This window comes from Salminus brasiliensis, chromosome 22, assembly GCF_030463535.1.
Source record: "Salminus brasiliensis chromosome 22, fSalBra1.hap2, whole genome shotgun sequence".
Taxonomy (NCBI): domain Eukaryota; kingdom Metazoa; phylum Chordata; class Actinopteri; order Characiformes; family Bryconidae; genus Salminus; species Salminus brasiliensis.
Window position 1 is genome coordinate 23,587,940 of NC_132899.1, and position 22,877 is coordinate 23,610,816.

At 38.6% G+C, this 22,877-nt stretch overlaps 3 protein-coding genes across 4 annotated transcripts; all 3 read left to right on the forward strand.

The window, feature by feature from the left end:
- On the forward strand, positions 1 to 3,175 carry msrb1b (methionine sulfoxide reductase B1b). The gene is made up of 4 exons (XM_072667306.1): positions 1 to 121; positions 1,867 to 2,009; positions 2,167 to 2,281; positions 2,399 to 3,175. Exons 1-4 carry the CDS (start codon positions 67 to 69, stop codon positions 2,416 to 2,418), a joined length of 333 nt encoding a protein of 110 aa, XP_072523407.1. The 5' UTR covers positions 1 to 66; the 3' UTR covers positions 2,419 to 3,175.
- Positions 3,176 to 4,623: 1,448 nt separating this feature from the next.
- Positions 4,624 to 14,808, forward strand: meiob (meiosis specific with OB-fold). The gene is made up of 13 exons (XM_072667772.1): positions 4,624 to 4,689; positions 10,273 to 10,330; positions 10,535 to 10,666; positions 10,770 to 10,842; positions 11,901 to 12,096; positions 12,184 to 12,284; positions 12,347 to 12,399; positions 12,489 to 12,584; positions 12,701 to 12,790; positions 13,059 to 13,203; positions 13,367 to 13,553; positions 13,846 to 13,932; positions 14,511 to 14,808. Exons 1-13 carry the CDS (start codon positions 4,624 to 4,626, stop codon positions 14,610 to 14,612), a joined length of 1,386 nt encoding a protein of 461 aa, XP_072523873.1. The 3' UTR covers positions 14,613 to 14,808.
- Positions 14,809 to 14,860: 52 nt separating this feature from the next.
- Positions 14,861 to 19,728, forward strand: mlst8 (MTOR associated protein, LST8 homolog (S. cerevisiae)). Of its 2 annotated transcripts, none has more exons than XM_072667773.1 (9): positions 14,861 to 14,997; positions 15,275 to 15,455; positions 16,225 to 16,276; positions 16,353 to 16,515; positions 16,614 to 16,689; positions 16,907 to 17,059; positions 17,181 to 17,305; positions 17,396 to 17,559; positions 19,033 to 19,728. In XM_072667773.1, exons 2-9 carry the CDS (start codon positions 15,327 to 15,329, stop codon positions 19,149 to 19,151), a joined length of 981 nt encoding a protein of 326 aa, XP_072523874.1. In that variant the 5' UTR covers positions 14,861 to 14,997; positions 15,275 to 15,326; the 3' UTR covers positions 19,152 to 19,728. The 2 variants fall into 2 exon arrangements, with proteins under 2 accessions (XP_072523874.1, XP_072523875.1); XM_072667774.1 differs by having other exon boundaries at positions 15,285 to 15,455.
- Positions 19,729 to 22,877: the final 3,149 nt, after the last annotated feature.

A 22,877-nucleotide genomic window follows, 5' to 3' on the forward strand; every position in this document is an offset into this window, starting at 1 on the left:
TCCGCCTGGATCCATTCCCACTGAGCTGAGGTCCTGAGCAGCGCACAGGGGGTCTTTCAGTACGACATGTCTTTTTGTTCGTTTTTCGGGAAGGAGGTGTATAAAGACCACTTTAAACCGGGTATGTAAAGGACTGAATGTGTGTTTCCCCCGCTTGACGTTGCTCTGGTAACGATGACGTAAGCTGGCTTGCGTAGCTATATGATGTAAGGGGGTTAGCTAGGTAGCTAAGCTAGCCTGGCAGCAAACTTTATGTATCTAATTTCAAAATTGTAAAGTGCAGAAAAGCTTCGTTTCTTTTCTTGATTTTTTTTCTTTTTTAAGATTTTTATGGTGCAGTTTAGTAGCTATTTTGTCTTGAACGTTTTCCTGTAATAAGATTCACCCATTTAACCCATTGAATCCATCACAGTTGTCATACAAATGTTGTTGTCCTGGATTTATAGCGAAGACCCTTAACCAAAGTTTAACTGGGCTTTAACGTAGATATAGGTCGTTTTATATGAAGTTTATTATGAGCCACAGAAACTCTGTTTAACTTTAGCTAAATAATACTCACAGGAGACTAGTGGTACACTTGCTGTTGCTAATCCTAGCTCCCAGTTCCTTGCTTTCATAGAGCTCTACTGCAGGTAGCTATCCCGTTAATCTACACAGAGACACAATGTCAACAATGTGCATCGTTATATCAGCATTGTGTCCCAGTTTGGATTACTGTTTATCAGTTCAGTTATTAGTGTTGGTTTATTTGTATCTGTGTATCTGGGTCTGATTAATCCACTGATGCTACTTTTGATTCTGTAGATTTAAACAGGTCACATTAGTGACAAAAAACAAAACAAAAAAACAGCATGATAATACAGAACTGTGCAGAAATCCAAGACCAATTTCCAATCAAAATGCTCATTAAGTACAAGCTCTTCAATTTTCTGTTTCAATTAAATAAACCGTTTAGATAATTAACAGAAAATTATTCAGAAGCATCAACAACTAACTCAAATATCAGATGTTTCAGTATTCAGTCGGTTCACTCTTTACCTTTATTACTGCTTCCATTCTTTTCAGAAAACGTACTTTCAGAAGTGTGTTTCTGCAGAAATCTGCAGGGAGGTTTTTCCACACCTCAAAGTTCAGCCTCAGAAGCCATCACTCATCACCATCCAACTCATCCCAAACATATTCAGTCATGATTACCTCTAGACTGTGGGATGTCCTATCCATTGTCCATTGCTTGATCTGTTTTCTTTTCTTATTACATTTACATTCACATTTTATGGCATTTAGCTGATGCTCTTATCCAGAGCGACTTACAAGGTTAGTCGTATTACAGAGGTGGGCCAATGTAGTGTTAGGAGTCTGGCCCAAGGACTCTTATTGGTGTAGTGCAGCAGGGAATCGAACCCTGGTCTCGCACATAGTGTTGTAACACAGCAGCAGGAAGTGGTGCTATCTGTTGTGCCACACCAACCACACCAACTTCTTGATCAGCGCCAGGTACTTTCTGATCCACCGTGCTGAGTCATCTTCTCCCAGTGGAAGCATAAACAGAAACAGAATTGTATTATTTTTTTTTTTATTTAGGTCTAGTATATCAGATCATGTACAGATTCTAGGGGTCCCATTTCCTCTTTTCTGTCTTTGTCTTTCTTCTTCCTTATGCAAATGGATTATTTACTTATTATAAACTTTTACTTAGTGGCCATGTAGACTGGAAATTAAATAAATGAATGGTGGTTTCTGACTTTTGTGCAGTTGCTGTTAGTTTTTTTACTAACATTTCCCAGACAGAATTAAATTGGTTAATTCTCCAAGATGTTTTGCCTGGCCTGTGCGTACTGTAAAGATTTCCCATTTTGTCATCTGCAGGAATATACGCTTGCTCCCAGTGTGGACATCCACTGTTTTCAAGCAGGTCCAAATATGACCATTCCTCTCCCTGGCCTGCCTTCACTGAGACCATCCGTGAAGACAGTGTAACCAAAATGATGGAAACTCTCACAGCCTATAAGGTACACTAAATATAGAATATGGAGTTATCAGTACATATTATTATTATTATTATTATTATAAAGCCAAAGTCACATTTATTTACTACTACTGTACACAGATCATTAAGATCTTGAGATGGTGTAGTTCATCAGTACTTATGTTTGGCTTTATGTGCAGGTTCTGTGTGGCAAGTGTGGCAACGGACTAGGTCATGAGTTTCTGAATGACGGCCCAGAGGAAGGATTATCACGCTTCTGAATTTTCAGCCACTCACTGAAGTTTGTCCCAAAAGGTAAATTAGACACCAGTCATTTACATTACTACATTAAGTGTAAGCACACTGAGTTAGCGGTGATACTGTATAAATGTGTGTTCACATTGTCATGAAATGCTTGAATGTCTTTTACAGATAAAGTTGACAAACAATAATGTGAGGCTTGGCTCTTTGCTCTAGCATGATTTGCTATAGCTACTGTTGATCGCACAAAAAGGGATGCTCAGCTGATGAAGTGTACAGGAAAAAGCCAGATGGAAGGTCCTGTGTACAGATGTTTATGACCATCCTGTTTTAAGACCACTGTAACAAAAATGATTTGCTACAAGTGGAAATTCTCAAGTAGTAATAACATCTAAACTCTTTCTAATTTATTATTATTTTTTTTTGGTTGTTGTTTTTCTGTTTCTGTTTCTCAGACAGGGATTAATCTTAGTCCTGAACTTCACAACATTTTCAATCCATTTAAGTCCATTTAAAGCTTTCTGCACAGAACTTGTCATCTCCGAGAACCAAATGCAAGGAAACCATGTTAGTCTTGTTTTTCTTTCCTTAGAGTGCCAGGCTAATCCCTGTCTGGGGAAACATCCCTGTATGTTTACTTAACTTTTAATTCTTTGGAGTGTGGTGTAATTTTCATATTTGCTGAACCAAACATTTGCTCAATCTATGCAGTAATACAGCACTACAGTCAATTGCACTGAAATAATTATATGTTCCTAGTCCTATTTGAATCCATATTGCTCCTAAAAAAAAATCATGGATACTACACGAATTGTGAGGGATCATGCTACGATGTCTACACTGGTGCTTCAGGCCCACCTAAAACTGTGATTTCAGGCTCCACTGAGGTACATAAACCACTTGCCAGATGTTGCTTCTCCTAAATGAATAAAAGAACTATGACTATCACTTGGGTCATCAGTGTTTCTTTTTCAAGTGCTGCCTCATGAACGTGTCAAAAGAAGCCGCCACACCTGACTTCATGTAAGGGAGAGTGTGAAACCCTGCAATGTGTGCTATATATGACTATTTATATTATTTATAACTCTGTACAACTGTGAGGTGAACAGAAAAGCATTTCAGAATCCAAACACATAGAACCTTGAGGCGGATGGGCTACAACAGCAGCAGAGGCCCACGCTGGGTTCCACTTCTGTCAGCCAAGAACAGAAACCTGAGGCTGCAGCGGTGAACAACGGGCTGAAGCGGACTCCCCAACGCTGGACAGAAGAAGACCAGAAAAATGTAGCCTGGTCTGCTGAATCTCGATTACTGCTATCGATTTCTGCTGAGGAACACAGATCAAAGGTCAGAGTCAATCTGTTTTGTGCCAACAGTCCAGGCTGGTAGTCTTGGCAAGCTTTGGGCCTGTTAATACCAATCAATCAGCACTTTAATGCCACAGACTATTTGAACATTGTTGCTGATCATGTGCATATGGCTACTTCCAAGTCACAAAGAAAAAGAAAAAGTAATGGCTGATAATGGCTTTCCCAGTCTCAGGATCTGAATCCTGTAGATCAGCTGTGGGATGTGGTAGAATAGATGAACTGCAGTATGAAAGTCCAAAAAGAAAAATCTGTGTGTGAAGCAATCATGTCAACGTGGACCAAAATCTAGTGTTTTAAACATCTTGTGGAATCCATGCCATGAAGAACTGAAGACGGTGTTCCTAATAAAGTGCTCAGTGTTTTGCGTGTGTGTGTGTGTGTGTGTGTATTCATGGTTTTGTCCCATAATTGAGCAACCTCTTCATGAGTTTCCTTTTTTTACAGCTTTAAACAAGTCATATCAGTCCTATATTCTGATTAAACTTATATATTAATAAGTAATTATCATATTAATTACTAAACTGATTAATTATTCTTTATTACAAAAATAAAAATGTTTTTAATAATATATCAATGATTTGACAGTTGTTGACAAACCTCATTATGTCCAAAATTATTACTATTGTATACTATGCAAACTGATGTAGCACCATAAGCCTTCAAGGTGAGGAGAGTCCTGAGGGCTCTGAGGCCAATCCTCCACCAGAGGCTCACTCCGTTAGCTTCTCTTAGTCACTGAAGTGTGTGGTTTTCAGCTGTAGACTAATAACTACTGAACTAGCCTCTACACACTTTAACATTTATGTGTGGCAGCTTTTTAAAATGATGTTTGGTAAGATATAACTTAGCTGAAGGTACCGAACATAAGCCGTCTCCACTGCTGTAAACAGGGCTGTAGCTCATTCTCATTAGATAGCTAGCGCTAGCAAACTGGCTAACAGGACCATCACTCTGGGCCCAATATTAGCTTAAAAGTTCTTATTCATTTCACGAGTGTTTTTTTTACTTGTTGTTTCAGGTCGAAAGATGGCGTGTGTTCGTCTACCGAACTGTGTTCCCATATCTGATTTGAGCCCCAGTACCTCACACCCGGTGAGACCCAACACACAGCCAACATTGCTAGCAAGCTAACTTGGCTAAGCTAGCCTCCACAGTTACTTTACAGCCGTTCAGCAAACGAAGGGATGTCAGCAATGCCCCCAGTATTAAACAGTAGGTATGATATTAGATAAAAGCCTAAATCACCTATGAGAAAATGCCCCCAGTATTAAACAGTAGGTATGATATTAGATAAAAGCCTGAATCACCTATCAGAAAATGCCCCCAGTATTAAACATTAGATATGATATTAGATAAAAGCCTAAATCACCTATCAGAAAATGCCCCCAGTATTAAACAGTAGGTATGATATTAGGTGATAGCCTAAATCACCTATCAGAAAATGCCCCCAGTATTAAACAGTAGGTATGATATTAGATGATAGCCTAAATCACCTATCAGAAAATGCCCCCAGTATTAAACAGTAGGTATGATATTAGATAAAAGCCTAAATCACCTATGAGAAAATGCCCCCAGTATTAAACATTAGGTATGATATTAGATAAAAGCCTAAATCACCTATCAGAAAATGCCCCCAGTATTAAACAGTAGGTATGATATTAGGTGATAGCCTAAATCACCTATCAGAAAATGCCCCCAGTATTAAACAGTAGGTATGATATTAGATGATAGCCTAAATCACCTATCAGAAAATGCCCCCAGTATTAAACAGTAGGTATGATATTAGATAAAAGCCTAAATCACCTATCAGAAAATGCCCCCAGTATTAAACATTAGGTATGATATTAGATAAAAGCCTAAATCACCTATCAGAAAATGCCCCCAGTATTAAACAGTAGATATGATATTAGATAAAAGCCTGAATCACCTATCAGAAAATGCCCCCAGTATTAAACAGTAGGTATGATATTAGATGATAGCCTAAATCACCTATCAGAAAATGCCCCAGTATTAAACAGTAGGTATGATATTAGATAAAAGCCTAAATCACCTATCAGAAAATGCTCCCAGTATTAAACAGTAGGTATGATATTAGATAAAAGCCTAAATCACCTATCAGAAAATGCCCCCAGTATTAAACAGTAGGTATGATATTAGATAAAAGCCTAAATCACCTATCAGAAAATGCCCCCAGTATTAAACATTAGGTATGATATTAGATAAAAGCCTAAATCACCTATCAGAAAATGCCCCCAGTATTAAACAGTAGGTATGATATTAGATAAAAGCCTAAATCACCTATCAGAAAATGCCCCCAGTATTAAACAGTAGGTATGATATTAGATAAAAGCCTAAATCACCTATCAGAAAATGCCCCAGTATTAAACAGTAGGTATGATATTAGATAAAAGCCTAAATCACCTATCAGAAAATGCCCCAGTATTAAACAGTAGGTATGATATTAGGTAATAGCCTAAATCACCTATCAGAAAATGCCCCCAGTATTAAACAGTAGGTATGATATTAGATAAAAGCCTAAATCACCTATCAGAAAATGCCCCAGTATTAAACAGTAGATATGATATTAGATAAAAGCCTAAATCACCTATCAGAAAATGCCCCAGTATTAAACAGTAGGTATGATATTAGGTGATAGCCTAAATCACCTATCAGAAAATGCCCCAGTATTAAACAGTAGATATGATATTAGATAAAAGCCTAAATCACCTATCAGAAAATGTCCCAGTATTAAACATTAGGTATGATATTAGATAAAAGCCTAAATCACCTATCAGAAAATGCCCCCAGTATTAAACATTAGGTATGATATTAGATAAAAGCCTAAATCACCTATCAGAAAATGCCCCAGTATTAAACAGTAGGTATGATATTAGATGATAGCCTAAATCACCTATCAGAAAATGTCCCCAGTATTAAACAGTAGGTATGATATTAGATAAAAGCCTAAATCACCTATCAGAAAATGCCCCCAGTATTAAACAGTAGATATGATATTAGGTGATAGCCTAAATCACCTATCAGAAAATGCCCCAGTATTAAACATTAGGTATGATATTAGATGATAGCCTAAATCACCTATCAGAAAATGCCCCAGTATTAAACAGTAGATATGATATTAGATAAAAGCCTAAATCACCTATCAGAAATGCCCCAGTATTAAACAGTAGGTATGATATTAGATAATAGCCTAAATCACCTATCAGAAAATGCCCCAGTATTAAACAGTAGGTATGATATTAGATGATAGCCTAAATCACCTATGAGAAAATGCCCCAGTATTAAACAGTAGGTATGATATTAGATGATAGCCTAAATCACCTATCAGAAAATGCCCCCAGTATTAAACAGTAGATATGATATTAGATAAAAGCCTAAATCACCTATCAGAAAATGCCCCAGTATTAAACAGTAGGTATGATATTAGATGATAGCCTAAATCACCTATCAGAAAATGCCCCCAGTATTAAACAGTAGGTATGATATTAGATGATAGCCTAAATCACCTATGAGAAAATGCCCCCAGTATTAAACAGTAGGTATGATATTAGATGATAGCCTAAATCACCTATGAGAAAATGCCCCCAGTATTAAACAGTAGGTATGATATTAGATAAAAGCCTAAATCACCTATCAGAAATGCCCCAGTATTAAACAGTAGGTATGATATTAGATAAAAGCCTAAATCACCTATCAGAAAATGCCCCAGTATTAAACAGTAGGTATGATATTAGATAAAAGCCTAAATCACCTATCAGAAAATGCCCCAGTATTAAACAGTAGGTATGATATTAGATAAAAGCCTAAATCACCTATGAGAAAATGCCCCCAGTATTAAACAGTAGGTATGATATTAGATGATAGCCTAAATCACCTATCAGAAAATGCCCCCAGTATTAAACAGTAGGTATGATATTAGATGATAGCCTAAATCACCTATGAGAAAATGCCCCAGTATTAAACAGTAGGTATGATATTAGATGATAGCCTAAATCACCTATCAGAAAATGCCCCCAGTATTAAACAGTAGGTATGATATTAGATGATAGCCTAAATCACCTATGAGAAAATGCCCCCAGTATTAAACAGTAGGTATGATATTAGATGATAGCCTAAATCACCTATCAGAAAATGCCCCCAGTATTAAACAGTAGGTATGATATTAGATGATAGCCTAAATCACCTATGAGAAAATGCCCCCAGTATTAAACAGTAGGTATGATATTAGATGATAGCCTAAATCACCTATCAGAAAATGCCCCCAGTATTAAACAGTAGGTATGATATTAGATAAAAGCCTAAATCACCTATCAGAAAATGCCCCCAGTATTAAACAGTAGGTATGATATTAGATAAAAGCCTAAATCACCTATCAGAAAATGCCCCCAGTATTAAACAGTAGATATGATATTAGATAAAAGCCTAAATCACCTATCAGAAAATGCCCCCAGTATTAAACAGTAGATATGATATTAGATAAAAGCCTGAATCACCTATCAGAAAATGCCCTCAGTATTAAACAGTAGGTATGATATTAGGTGATAGCCTAAATCACCTATCAGAAAATGCCCCAGTATTAAACAGTAGGTATGATATTAGATGATAGCCTAAATCACCTATCAGAAAATGCCCCAGTATTAAACATTAGGTATGATATTAGATGATAGCCTAAATCACCTATCAGAAAATGCCCCCAGTATTAAACAGTAGGTATGATATTAGATAAAAGCCTAAATCACCTATCAGAAAATGTCTCCAGTATTAAAACATTTATTAAATATGAGTAGAAAGGGGGTAGTCCTTTATTAGTCCCAGAGTGGGGAAATTCTCAGTGTATTAAAATAAATCAGAATCAGAAATACTTTTTTGATCCCAGGAGGGAAATTGCAGTTGTTACAGTTGCAACTGTTTGTGTAAGAATAAACACTCTATAAATAAACACTCTATAAAAAATTGAAACAAAAAGAGAATGAATTAAATATATATATGTTTATAAATGATGTGAATATAATAAAGTGACAAAGTGATAGTAACCGTGATCATAAATATAGAACATGCTGTACACTGTGTGCAGAATTATTAGGCAAATGAGTATTTTAATCAACTCATCCTTTTTATACATGTTGTCCTACTCCAAGCTCTATAGGCTTGAAAGCCAACTACCAATCAAGTAAATCAGGTGATGTGCATCTCTGTAATGAGAAGGGGTGTGGTCTAATGACATCAACACCCTATATAAGGTGTGCTTAATTATTAGGCAACTTCCTTTCCTTTGGCAAAATGGGTCAGAAGAGAGATTTGACGGACTCTGAAAAGTCAAAAATTGTGAGATGTCTTGCAGAGGGATGCAGCAGTCTTGAAATCACCAAACTTTTGAAGCGTGATCACTGAAAAATCAATCGTTTGATGGCAAATAGCCAACAGGGTCGCAAGAAACGTGTTGGGAAAAAAAAGCCGCAAAAGAACTGCCCATGAATTGAGGAAAGATGCCATTTGCCACCAGTTTTGCCATATTTCAGAGCTGCAACATTACTGGAGTATCAAAAAGCACAAGGTGTGCGATACCTTGAACTTGTGTGTGAACCTGTGGTCCCTCATGAAATGTGAGATCTACAGGGAGGGAAAACAGTACACCGCTCTGAACAGTGTCTGGGAGGCTGTGGTGTCTGCTGCACGCAATGTTGATCGTAAACAGATCAAGCAACTGACAGAATCTATGGATGGAAGGCTTTTGAGTGTCATCGTAAAGAAAGGTGGCTATATTGGTCACTGATTTGTTTGTGGTTTTGTTTTTGAATGTCAGAAATGTTTATTTCTACATTTTGTGTTGTTATATTGGTTTACCTGGTGAAAATATACAAGTGAGATGGGTATATATTTGTTTTTTATTAAGTTGCCTAATAATTCTGCACAGTAATAGTTACCTGCACAAACAGATATCCTCTTAGATAGCCAAATCTAAAAAAAAAACCACTCCAACTTCCAAAAATATTAAGCTTTGATATTTGAGTCTTTTGGGTTGATTGAGAACATAGTTGTCGTTCAATAATAAAAAGAATCCTCTCAAATACAACTTGCCTAATAATTCTGCACACACTGTATAAAGCATTCAAATATTGCACCTCTGAAATTATTGCACAAATACACAGTATCATTTGAGTATTTCACAGATGAACCATAATGTCACACATTAAGGGAGGAGTTTTAGAGTTTGATGGCCACAGGTAGGAATGACCTGTGGCGCACCGTGGTGCATTTCGGTGGATAAAGTTTGTTAGTCTAAAACCTCATTGGTAGACATTAGTTCCATTGTATTCTATCATATATTACTGGTTACAGTTAAACACTTTCATTTGTGAAATTTGTAAACAATTGCAACAGTTGTCTGTGGGCTTCAATGGGTTAAACACTAAAAATGAATTACCTAAATCTGGAGGAAGTGAGGGAGACTGCTTTTCCCTTATAAGCCCACTTGAGTAGAAGTAATAGTAGCTGAGTAAATATAACTAGTTAACACCCACTTTAAATATGCAGAACAATGTGCATATATTAATTATGATGCATAATACAAATGTGCATACATACAAATGTGTCTTGTAAAGTATACATAAAGGTTTTCTTGCAGCTCATGATTAAAACCAATGTTCTTACTTTCAGAATGTGCTTGGAATTATCATTGCAAAGACTGATACGAGAGGATTTCCTGACCGAAGAAGTAAGCGGGCTCAGAACCGTTAAATGAGTTCATTCATTCATGACTTTGTTTCATGTTTCCTACACTGTTTCCATCACTGCAGTTTTAGCACTAAGCCCGTAAAGTTTGAAAGTTCAGGATGAATACTTCTCCTGAATCATTTGAACTTTATGGGTCTGCATTTGTCACTATAGCTTATCACTAAAGTTGCTCTTCCAATTCCAGATGTTGGGTCTGAACGATTCACTTTCAGCTTCACTATTAAAGACTCCCCAGACCATTCCATTAATGTGTCTTCATGGGGCAAAGAGGACTATGTTCAAGGACTCTGCAGCCGGATCAGAATTGGAGATTGTGGTGAGACATAGCTTATAATAACTTTCATAGTTCAGTTGTGTGTTGCAGCATATTGATAGACAACCGTGTAACTAGAACTTAGCTCTTATCATTTGCTTTTCAGTTGTCATTGAAAATCCGCTTGTTGTCACCAAAGATCCTGAGAAAGAAGACAGATTCTGTCCTTCAACCTTGAGGTAAAATAGGCAACAAGATGTAATGGATCTTTAAAACAATACTTTATGATATTTGAAATGTAATATGCATAAGGGATACAAAGCATGTTACATTTCTTTGTAATGGGATTCCATGTATTTATAGTCCCAATTTATGTACACCATATGGACAAAAGTATTGGGACACCTGCTCATTCATTGTTGTTGTTTTTTTTGTTTTTTTGTTTTTTTTATATATCAAGGGTTTTAAAAGTTTATCTTGCTTTTGTTGGAATACTTTCTTTACTGTCCGGGGAAGGTTTTCTACTAGATTTTGGAGCATTGTTGTGAGGATTTTATTGCATTCAGCTACTAGAGCATTAGTGACTTCGGGATGTTGAATAGTCACTACACCCCCTCATCCTCAACCCCAGAAATATTGGATGGAGCACCACCATTCCAGAGAACACAGTTCTACTGCTTTACAGCTCAGTGCTGCATTAGGCATGGTGCCAAGAGGTTCATATTTATCTGTTCTAGAGAGTCCTATTCTTTTGGCAGTACTTTTCTACAAGGACTAGACAAGCTGTGTGTGTGCATTTGCACATCTGTGTCAGCAATAGGTGCAACTTATATATATGTATATATACATTTGTTTGTCAATTTCTTTCACTTTTTCTCCCAGTTTGGTACTGCCAGTTAACCCACCTGTTAGTAGCTTCCCCTAACACTAGCAATGCTCCTGACACTACGGGGGTAAGGACTTAACACATGTCTACTCCAATACATACAAAGCCAGCCACCACCTCTTTTCAAATTGCCAAGTAGCCAACATGCTCTGAGAAAAGCGCCAGGTCCCCAGCTCCATCGCACCAGTGCTGGCCTACATTAGATTGTTGAGCCACTTAGAGCCACTTATCTTTTCTGAATGTTTTAAATGAAAATATAACAGCTACCATATAATAACTTTTAGATTTAATTGTCCCTGTGCTCACAGTGGTTCCACACCAGTGAAAACAAAGGGAAACCAAATGTTCAAAAGAAAGCTTTAACAAACATTATATGTTAAAACTATTCAAAGGCTGTTGATTTGTGCACAGTTTCTACAGGTTGCTGGTGACAGAAACCCATTCAGTCATAAGGATGTGTTCAGATTTAGAAGCAGAGACCAAGCTTCTGTCTCTTTTCCACATACCAGTGAAGGACTCAAGGGACTTCTACTCACTGGGAGACATTACTGCAAATGGGCAAAGCCTAAATGGGAATTTCATTAACATTCTCGCTGCTGTGCGATCGGTAGGAAACTCACAAAGCGGAGTTATTATCTGGCAAAATCATTTTTGAAGATGTCTCATATATCAGGCATTAATTTATTTCTTGGAGGTTGGAGAGCAGAAGTTCTTCACTACTTCAGCTGGACGAAATGGGCAGAGACTCGAGATTAAGCTGTTTGATGAAACTTTGGCGTCCTTCCCTCTCGTATGGTATGTCTAGAGTAAATGTTTTTGTACTGTTTTGCACTTCGTACTAATGGTTTCTTTCATAGCTGGGATCGAGAGACAATTCAGCTAATGCAGGCACTGACACCACGAGAGACAGGTATGGTAATTCACCAAAGATAACCAATGTTTTCAAATGCATTTCATTGAGTTCAGGTTAAGAGATCCATACTTTGCTTTTACAATTAGTGCTCTTCATTGCGGACGCTCGCATCAGCTTTGATGGATTTCGCAACAGCATGGTGGCAACAGCCACCTCAAAAACAATCATCACCATCAATCCTGGTAAGAGTGCTGCTGTACTCCCTTTCTTTTGAACTTCTCCTGTTAAAATACCATTGTTATCCAGTGGACATGCTCGTCACTGTGAGATTCGGCCTGAAATTCTTTTTCTTTTTCAGATACGACTGAAGCCAACCAGCTGTTTAATTACGCAAGAGAAATATCTGAAAGTGGAGGACTAGATGAGCAAGAGAGTGATAATGTTCCTTGTATGTTTTAGGGCGTTACTTATCATTGCTGTCACACAAAACCCACAAAATGTCAGTGTAATTCAGTCAGTCCATTCATAATGTAGTAATTTTGTAATATAGTAAGGAAGAGCTGCCAGATTCAAGAAATGTCAAAAAGTGAAGAACAGCAAAAGTGGAGATGAAAGGTTTTTGTGCGACAGACAGTGACACTATGTGTATATTGTTTTTAAATAATAGGAGCATGATCCCTAATATTAAATCTGTGTCGTTCCATTTTACTTCTCAGTGGAATCTATTAGTGATGTACTGACAGTGCAACAAATTAAAACCAAAGCTCAAGAAAGTTCTGATGTCTTCCATGGGGTGATCTATGCATTCATTACAACTCTAGGACTAGATTCCTCCATTTCCAGAGTCATTTGCAGCAGGTGGTGAGTATGAAATGCTTGACAGTCCACCACAGAAAGACTTATTTACCTTTATGTTTTAGCACCAAATGCAAGTTCCAAGTCAGTGAGGAAGTTGGGGTCTGTTTTTTGACAACTATGTCCACCACAGAAATCAACTACTGACTCCTCTACCTTTATGTTTTAGCACCAAATGCAAGTTCCAAGTCAGTGAGGAAGTTGGGGCCTGCGGCAATGTGGCCTGTCCTAGTCAAGGGCGATCACTGGAAGTCTCTGTAGACTTCAATCTGCTGGTGGATATCAGCGATCACACTGGAACGCTGAAGGCCTGCACTCTGATGGGCACAGCTGCTGAGAAAACGCTGGGATGCACTGTGAGTACACACCAAGCAAATCATCTTATTTAATCAAACCTTTATTATTTATGATTTATTATTATACATTTCTTTATTAACCTATTTAATACACATTTATGGTAATATGAATAAACTGGTTAGCTATGAATTGTTATCCCATATTTATCCCATATCCCAAAATTAACAAAGCATGTCATGCTTTAAATTTCATCCAAAGAGCTGATAGATGTATGAGGTCCACAGTGAATTTATTTTGTAATCTTTTTTGAACATGGATCCATTTACAAAGCAAACTTTATTTTTATTTCAGTCAGAGGAGTTTTTGTGTCACACCGAGCTTCAGCGGATGGCCATGAAGTGGAGGTTTCTACTGGAGAGATGCAAAATTTATCTGAAGGTATATCATTTTAAAAAATGTAATTACTCAGTCATAAATGTTACTTAAAGTCAATTAAACTGTGGATAAAAATTAGAGATAATACCATACCAATTTATGTTTATTTTGTTTATACTAATACTGTATCCAATGTTGAAACTTTATTCAGACCCAACAGTTCACTGCCAGTCTTTAAATTGAGCTGTTTTAATTAAAGCTCTTCTCTTAAGATGAGCATCTATCATATATTAAACTCAGTCACTCGACTGCCCCACATTTTGGGCTGCAGTAACTCGCCATGTCTGTCTCCTTTTCTGTCTCCCTTTCTCCGCCTTCTTACCAGCAGTTATAGTGGTGAGAAGGTGAGGCTAAGGAGACGTGTTTAAAGTTATGCGAAGAATTCGTGGCGACTGTAAAATGCGAAATCCTGAGCATTTTACAGACTTAAGATGCATTCTTTAGTTCACAAATAATAATAATAATAAAGTTGTTCTTATAGGAATGTGCTAATCATTTCATATCAAGACTAGATTTTTAGCTTCTACTTTTAATGCTGTTTTTCTTTTCTAAACATTGTTTTTTTGTGTTAAATATATCAGGTTTTTCCATTGAAAAAAAACGGCATAAGGGCAAATATCCTCTCCTGTACCCTTGCTGATCCAGTGGAAGTGAAGCAAAGCATGTCAGCCCTGATCATCTGAGCTTGAATGATGGGAACCTGACTGATATGAGACAAAGGAAATGAAACCAAACAGTTGTGTTGTTTTGGTAGTATAATATAGTATAATACGTAGTGGCTAAATTTGATTTATTATTATTTAAGCGTTGTATTTTTGTGTTTTTGTATTTATGAAATGTGTTTATTTCACGGTTTACTTCATGAATAAATCTAATATCTTGAAGGTATTTCTCTTCCCTCCTTGCTCTACCCGGAACCATTGAGCGTTCCTCGTGTTTCAAGGGGGAATGTGTTTAGCGAGGTCATCTGCTGGTCGGTCATGTAAATAATGTGGATTTAGCGGGTTGTTTATTAATTATCACTTTATTACTTTATTGAACTCTTGGTTGGTCGTGATCTGCTGACAGGTAAGAAAGACTTTCTTGGATTGATCTTTGATAAGCACTCGTTAATTTCTCGGTAGAAACCTTTCCAACGCTTTTTGTTGCTAACTGGTTTCTACGTTAGTTATTTAATTAGCTAAGAGACTCTGCTCTGATTGCTGTAATCTCCTCTCCCAAGCAAAACACTATTTTAAATGTCTCTAGTGTCAAACAACCTCTAGCTACATCACTGTGGTAAAGGCATTGTGCTGGTGTACGGAGATCCAGCAGTCCTGCCATGGGTGGTCTTTAATATAAGCAGCTGTCCGCAGGTCAGGACTGGGGTCCACACTGCTCAGACTGCCTGACTGATAATGAATGTAAACCAAGGCACGGTCGGGAGTGATCCGGTGATCCTTGCCACCGCTGGATATGATCACACGGTCCGGTTCTGGCAGGCCCACAGCGGGATCTGCACCAGGACCGTCCAGCATCAGGACTCCGTATCCTTTCAGTCTGGCTGTCAGAGACTGCATGTTGAAGTCGACTAAGCTGATGCATTGAATGTGATTGAACTGTCAGATGTGATCATTTGCTCTGAGCTTATTCACTATATAACATTAGCTAGTAAAATAAGTTGGAGCAGCTGCCATCATCATCATCATCATCATCATTCCGGTCATTTCATTCTATAATAATTAATAGACTGCAGATGAAGGTACTGTAGGCTCTGTAAGTTCGAGTCTAGAAGGTTTCTAGCTTCTAGATGTTTTACTCATTACAGATTTTGGCACCCAGTCTGGATGTTTGCATGTATACAGTGGAGTGTGCAACTTTGCTTATAAAAGTTCATATTAGATTAAAACATGTCAGTATACATATATCTTGTGAGCTAGTTTGGTAAAAACCTGCATATCCAAAAAAAAACAAAGCTGTAAAATGAGCCAGTTAAACAAATTCAAAACCTAATCTGTAACACACAAGACTTTAGATTTATCCGTTTAGGGCTTCTTTTATTTATGCCCCCAACCTGTGTACGTAAACCCAGCCCTTTAGAAAACCAAAGCTATGACGCTCCCTTAAAAAAAACTGGACCACCTCTACCACACTGGAGCTAAATGCACATCAGAAGGCAAAGCGCCGCATGAGAAAGCTAAATCCTAACCCGAGTGAAGATGAGGAAGGCTAAAAGTTTCTCACACCGCACTGAGAGGACACAGGGAGGATAGCATTGTGGTTTCCAGTTCATATTGACCTTGACTCCAACATCAGCAGGTGAATTCACTAGAGGTAACACCAGACAGGAGCATGATTGCAGCAGCTGGTGAGTTACCAAATATGTAAATTAGGTAACTAAAGTTATGAGGTACATATTTTCACTGGGATTTTTCTGCTTTCAGGGTATCAGCACATACGCATGTATGATCTAAATTCTAACAATCCAAACCCAGTAATTAATTATGATGGTGTTAGCAAAAACATTACATCGGTCGGCTTTCACGAGGACGGGAGATGGATGTACACTGGCGGAGAGGACTGCATGGCACGTATTTGGGATCTCAGGTGATACAGAGCTGCTGCTGTTTTCAGCCTAAGGGTTATTTTAATTTTTGAAAAATGCGCTTTTGATATAATCTGACCCCGCTGTGTTCCTGACTCAGGTCAAGAAATCTCCAGTGTCAAAGGATCTTCCAGGTCAATGCACCTATTAACTGCGTGTGTCTGCATCCCAACCAAGTAAGTGTTTAATACACCTCGTGTTAATGACATAACTGACTCTGATGGCACATTTGCTGGCTTGTGATGGTCTGGTAGTTATATATATATATATATATATATATATATATATATATATATGTATATGTATATGTATATATATATATATATATATATATATATATATATATATATATATATTTAATGTATTTATATTTGTATTCTTTGTTTTTTACAGGCTGAATTGTTTGTTGGGGACCAAAGTGGTGTGATCCACATCTGGGATCTTAAAACGGACCACAACGAGCAGCTCATCCCAGAGCCGGAGGTGTCTGTCAACTCCGTGCACATAGATCCTGATGCTAGCTACATGGCTGCTGTCAATAGTTCAGTCAGTATCCATATCCTACATTCTCAGACTCACAGTTTGAGCAATCTCATCCTGTATGTCCAGTGGTTTGGTTTTAAAAGCCAAGGTTTCAATTGAACGTCTGCTTTGTTTCCTCACACAGGGCAACTGCTACGTGTGGAATTTGGCAGGAGGAATTGGTGACGAGGTGACTCAGCTTATTCCCAAGACCAAAATCCCTGCTCACAAGCGTTATTCTTTGCGCTGTAAATTTAGTCCTGACTCCACGTAAGTACAGCATCAGTTCTAGTTATGTTCTCTAATACTTATACAGATGGGCCAGTTCAGTTGTTATAACAGGTTCTAACACTGCTGTAGATTGCTGGCCACCTGCTCTGCTGATCAGACTTGTAAGATCTGGAGGACCTCCAACTTCTCGCTGATGACGGAGCTGAGCATTAAAAGCAACAACCCTGGAGAGACGTCTCGTGGCTGGATGTGGGACTGTGCCTTCTCTGGAGACTCGCAGTACATTGTCACAGGTGAGAGTGTGGTATACATACATTCATGTTATGTACACAACTGGCATACAGGCCTTATTAGGCCTTATTGAGCTAAATGGGCCATTTATGTGCCATGTGAGGCATGGAATAACTCAAAGTGCGTCTCACTCAAACATGCATTTTAGGAAGTGGAGATGGCCAACTGTGTGCCGGTTTGCCTGAATTTTCTCTAAGGCATGTGCTTGACAACCTTTCTTAAACAAAGGCTACAGTCATAGCAGCCAGACAGAGGCGTGAGTCTGACGTGTGCTGAAAGAATATTTTCCAAAACAATAACAGTGTTGTTACGGCTTTCCTCTGAGTTTGCCTAATGGCATCTATGGCATTGACTCTCTGTAGTAAAGAAGAGGGCAGCTGTGGCCTAAAGGTTAGATAAGCAGGTTCTTTACTGCTGACACAGATGCAAATGCACACACACACAGCTTGTACAGAAGTACAGCATGTACAGAAGCATTGACGATAGAATAGGACTCTCTGAAGCAGACAAACATGAACCTATTGGCACCATGCCCAATGCCAGGCATGGACTAGAGGATTATAAGGCCCCCTAGCTTTGAGCTTTAAGCTGTGGAGCAGTGGAACTGTGTTCTCTGGAATGATGGTTAGTGCTTCATCTAATACTTTTGGGATGAGATTGAGAGTTGGGGATGAGGTGGGCTGGTCATTCAACATCCTGATCTCACTAACACTCACTGAATGCAATCAAATCCTTGCAGCAAAGCTCCAAATAACAGATAGTTATTCCAACAAAAGCAGGATAAACTCTTTTTTTTTTTTTTTTTAAATATCCTTGATTCCTTAAGAAACAATGAATGGACAGCTGTCCCAGTACTTGTGTCTATGCAGTGTACATACATCTGGGACTGGTAGCCTTGGGCTACATGACCTTATATGCCTCATCAGTCACCATAAGTCTCTGTATCCCTTTTTTTGTTATGCTGCAAATCTGACAGATGGGAGTCATCACACCCAACCAGATATCACTGTATTCATATGGAGAGTAAAGTTTTTACCCTAGTGAGTCAGGTATCTACCCCAGAACATCTGGTAGCAAGACTAGGCCAGTGTAAGCTCATTCAGATATTTGATATTTGGCTACATTCTGCAAAATTTGATCTTCATTTTTAGTGTACTAAAGTTTAGGCCTTTTAAGACCACTAAAGGACGCGCTTTACACGTGTATTTCTGGATACAGAACTGTGACTGAAAGTAGAAGAAGCATGTGGACTGATGAAGGTAGATTAATATAACAGGACTTTATACTAATAAGGGTTATGCAGTTCTCACAAGTTCATTCGGTGGAGCATCAGCATGATTTTGGAGCTGTTATTTTAAGGGTATAAATGCTATATACTGGAATAATAATGGAAACGTAACAAAATATTTTTTTATCAGTTTTTTCTTTTCTCTAATTCTTGTTCCGTAATGTATTTTTTCTATGCTCATTTTCAGCCTCTTCCGATAACCTGGCACGTCTGTGGTGTGTGGAGACGGGGGAGATCAAGCGGGAGTACAGCGGCCATCAGAAGGCTGTGGTGTGTTTGGCCTTCAATGACAGTGTGCTCGGTTGATTCAGTACCTCCCATAGTAGCTACCACCTCCTGAAGTAGCTATGTTACATCAGGACTGATTAATAGAAGAGTTCACCTATCACTGACTCATTATATCATGTATGACAGCCTGGGTCTCTGTAGCACCAAATGGACATTGCATAGACCAGTGGTTCCCAACCCTGGACATTTTAGTGGTTCCCTGCTCTAATACACCACCTTCAACTCAGGAAGGGCATGTTAAGGATCTGATTAGCTAGATTAGAAGTGTTGGCAGCAGGGTGAACACTAAAATGTCAGTGGGTCAGAACCAGGGTTGGAAAACACTGACGTAATTACAGTACTTTTGTATGCTGGGCTTCAACGTTATGACAAAAATGATAAATGTTATTTTGACTGATACTGTAATGTACTGTCCTGTTTGTAAGTCGAGCTACACCGTGCAGTACGTGTGATAACTGACTCATCGGACCAGTCACAAAGATTCATTGAGTGATTCATTTGAGATGTACAGTGGTTTGCAGCTAAAAGTGTCTGATTTTGATTTAGCATAAATGCCGATGAGTGAAGTGCATTAAATGTGGCCATTGGTGGTTAATACTGTTGCAGTTGAAATTATTCAACCCCCATTGCAAGTTAGGTTTATTAGTACAAACCTTTACAAACCTTCAGCTGTTTGCTATAAACCAATCAAACAATCAGTTGGCACAGTAAGGCACATACTAATCGCTGAAGGTCTCCAAAGCCATACACTTTTACTGAACCAGTCTGCCCAGAACCAGGCTTTTGGGATTCAGTTCTGTAGAGCGATGAAGCAATGAAGACCTTTCAGGCCTATGGATCAGCACTGTCTGGTGGTGGTAAAATGAAGCATATGCCGATAAGAACACCCTACCTACAGGGAAGCATGGCAGTCTTTCTCTGATGATCTGGGGCTGCTTTGTTTCCTCTGGCACAGGAAACCTGTAGTGTATGGAGAGCAAGATGGATTCTGTCAAGTATCAGGAACGTTTATGAAGTCCTTGGAAATCCTAGAAAACATGCCTTCTGTGAGGAAGCTGAAGTTTGGGCATCATCAGATTTTTTTAAAAGGATAGTGATCCCAAGCACAGGCCTGGTTTCAGAAGAAGTCCTGGATGATTCTGGAATTGCTGTCTCAGTCACCTGATGACCTGAACCCGACTACAGCAGGCAAACCAAGAATATCAGTGAACTGGAGACCATTGTCCATGAGGAATGAGCAAGATCGGTGTCTGGCCCTGCATCACATTTGCAGCAAAAGGGCTGTTTACATTGGTCTTGTCTAAGTGCAATCAGCTGAAAGTTTGTACATTTCGCTAATAAATCTTTGCATTTAAGGCCAGAACACACAAACCCAAAAAAGTGTTTAGTTGGTTTATGAGTGATGATTGTTGGTAGACTCTTAATACCATTCACAAGGTTCTACAATGTTCTCCTTCATTATATGGGTTCGGTTGGTCAAGTTCAAAACACTAACTCTCAAAACCCAAAATCTGAGTGTTTGTTGGTTCAATGTACTCAGGCCTTTAAACTCTAAAATATTTAGTTATTAATGTTATTATATGGTAATAAAGTGTCATTTAATTGACCATTCCATACTTCACCCTAAATATTTTCTTGCATAGCAACTGTTGCCTGGTGGAGCAAGATTTTAAGGCGTCGAGGAAATTCTTTGCAGCTTGATAAAAAAACTGTAGTGAGCTTCTATTTAGAGCCACAGTTTAAAAAAAAAGCCACGTAGCTTAGCAGGGCTTAGATGTGGTAGTCCAGGGATGGGGAACTAGGGACTGGATTTCCCTGCTCTAACACACATCTCCTAAACCTAGTAGATAACGAGTCAGATGAATCAGGTGGGCTTGAGCAGGAAAACCTAAAAACTGCAGAAATCTAGCATTGCAGGACCGGAGTTCCCCAACTATCTGGCCAATCAAAACTAAACAGGTTGGAAACCAGGGATTTGATACCACACTAATAGTAGCATACTCGACCACTAGCTTACTAGCTTACTCGACCACAAAAACATGAGCTGCTTTGCTTCCAAAGCTACATGCAGGCTGTCTTTTCACATGCATAAAAAGAAATAGCATTTCAACTCAACGGAAACTTAATTTAGGTCTTTAACCCCACCAAAGATTGTATTTGTGGCCCAGCCAGAATTGGTGAGGTTGTTTCGCAGAGCTGTTGGTATGATTTAAAAATTATTAAAGGGTTAAAGGGTTTGGACGTGTTTATTGTCACAATATCTTACAAGAAGTACTTGTTCATTTAAACCCCTAAGTGCTCGAAATCTATGAGAATAATGCTTTCAGATGTTAAATTGAATTTAGTTCAGATTGTCTCTGTTTTCTGAAATTACATCTCATTCATGTCTCAAAAATGGTGTTTTATTAGAGTGAGTTAGAGTATTAGCATTACAGTCTCTGTCAGTGATACTAAAAAATGCACGCACAGGTGAACCTTTTCTATAGGGCGGACATCAGGACTTTGGAAAGGCCTTGCTTTATCCATTCCACAACCACTTTGAATGTGCGTCCTTGGACTGTTGGATCACCCAGTTGTGTCCAAGCACAGCACACTCTCTTTTTTGTTGTTGTTGTATTAAAGATGTACAGTGGCATGCAAAAGTTTGGGCACTCCTGGTCAGAATTTCTGTTACCGTGAATAGTTAAGTGAGTAGAAGACGGACTAGGATGGACTGGAATTTTAAGTAAAATTAGTATTATTATATTAGGAACATCATCAAAAAGTTTAGTTAGTGCTTATAGTCTCACAATTAGTGGAATGGAGATCAGCTGAGTGCAGTGAATGTGTCTCAAGACCAGTGATGAAAGACCAGTTTTGGAAGGTCCAGTCACAGGTTCATCAGTACTCCTGTCTACAAAAAATACTCCACAAAGACAAAAGAACCCTCCACACAACTCAGAGAAAATGATTATATTGAAGAGTATGAGTATGAGTCAGGGGATGTTACTATGAGTAAGTGGTCGTCATTCTCACACTTGGCCTTTTAAAGGTTCTTCCCACTCACACACTTCTATTACATTACATACACATGGCTCTTCATGGAAGCAAAAGTGGTTCTTCTATGCATATTTATTTACATACAATAGACCATATATATGCTGGTGTAGAGCTTACTCAGAGTGGAGTAAGTTCACTACCATCCTCTAGATCAGTTCTGAATCTCCAGCTCCTCTGGGCACACCTGCCCTAGCTCGAGAACGGCCTTGCTAGTTAGCTGACGAGTAGATCAGGTGTGTTTGAGCAGAGAATAGTTTCAACTGTTACTGGTTTAAACTGGGACTCCAGGCCTGGACATGAGAACCTCTGATGAAGAATGTAATAGAATAAAGAGGAACATCTGTCTCGAACTGTCAGTATTAGGCCTTAGTTGAGCCTACAGCGGACCTACAGCAGGGATGCACACACTCAGAGAAAGGAATCATTCAAACATAATGGTGCTTTATTGTAGACCAACAGTGCTTCCAGTTACTCATCTGCATCAGGTTACAAGAAATACAAGCAGCAACGAGTCTTTGAGTTGAATAATATTGAAACGTCAGGGACTTTACACAGGACAGGCTGATGATTAAGACTTTGCAGATAACGTGACAGGGTTGCCTGGCAGAGGGAAAATGTCTTTGTGCAGCTTCTCTGCTTTCTCTCAGCGATGGCAACAAAGATGCTTCCCCGCAAAACAAGGTCTGAGAGAGAAAGAGGCACCGC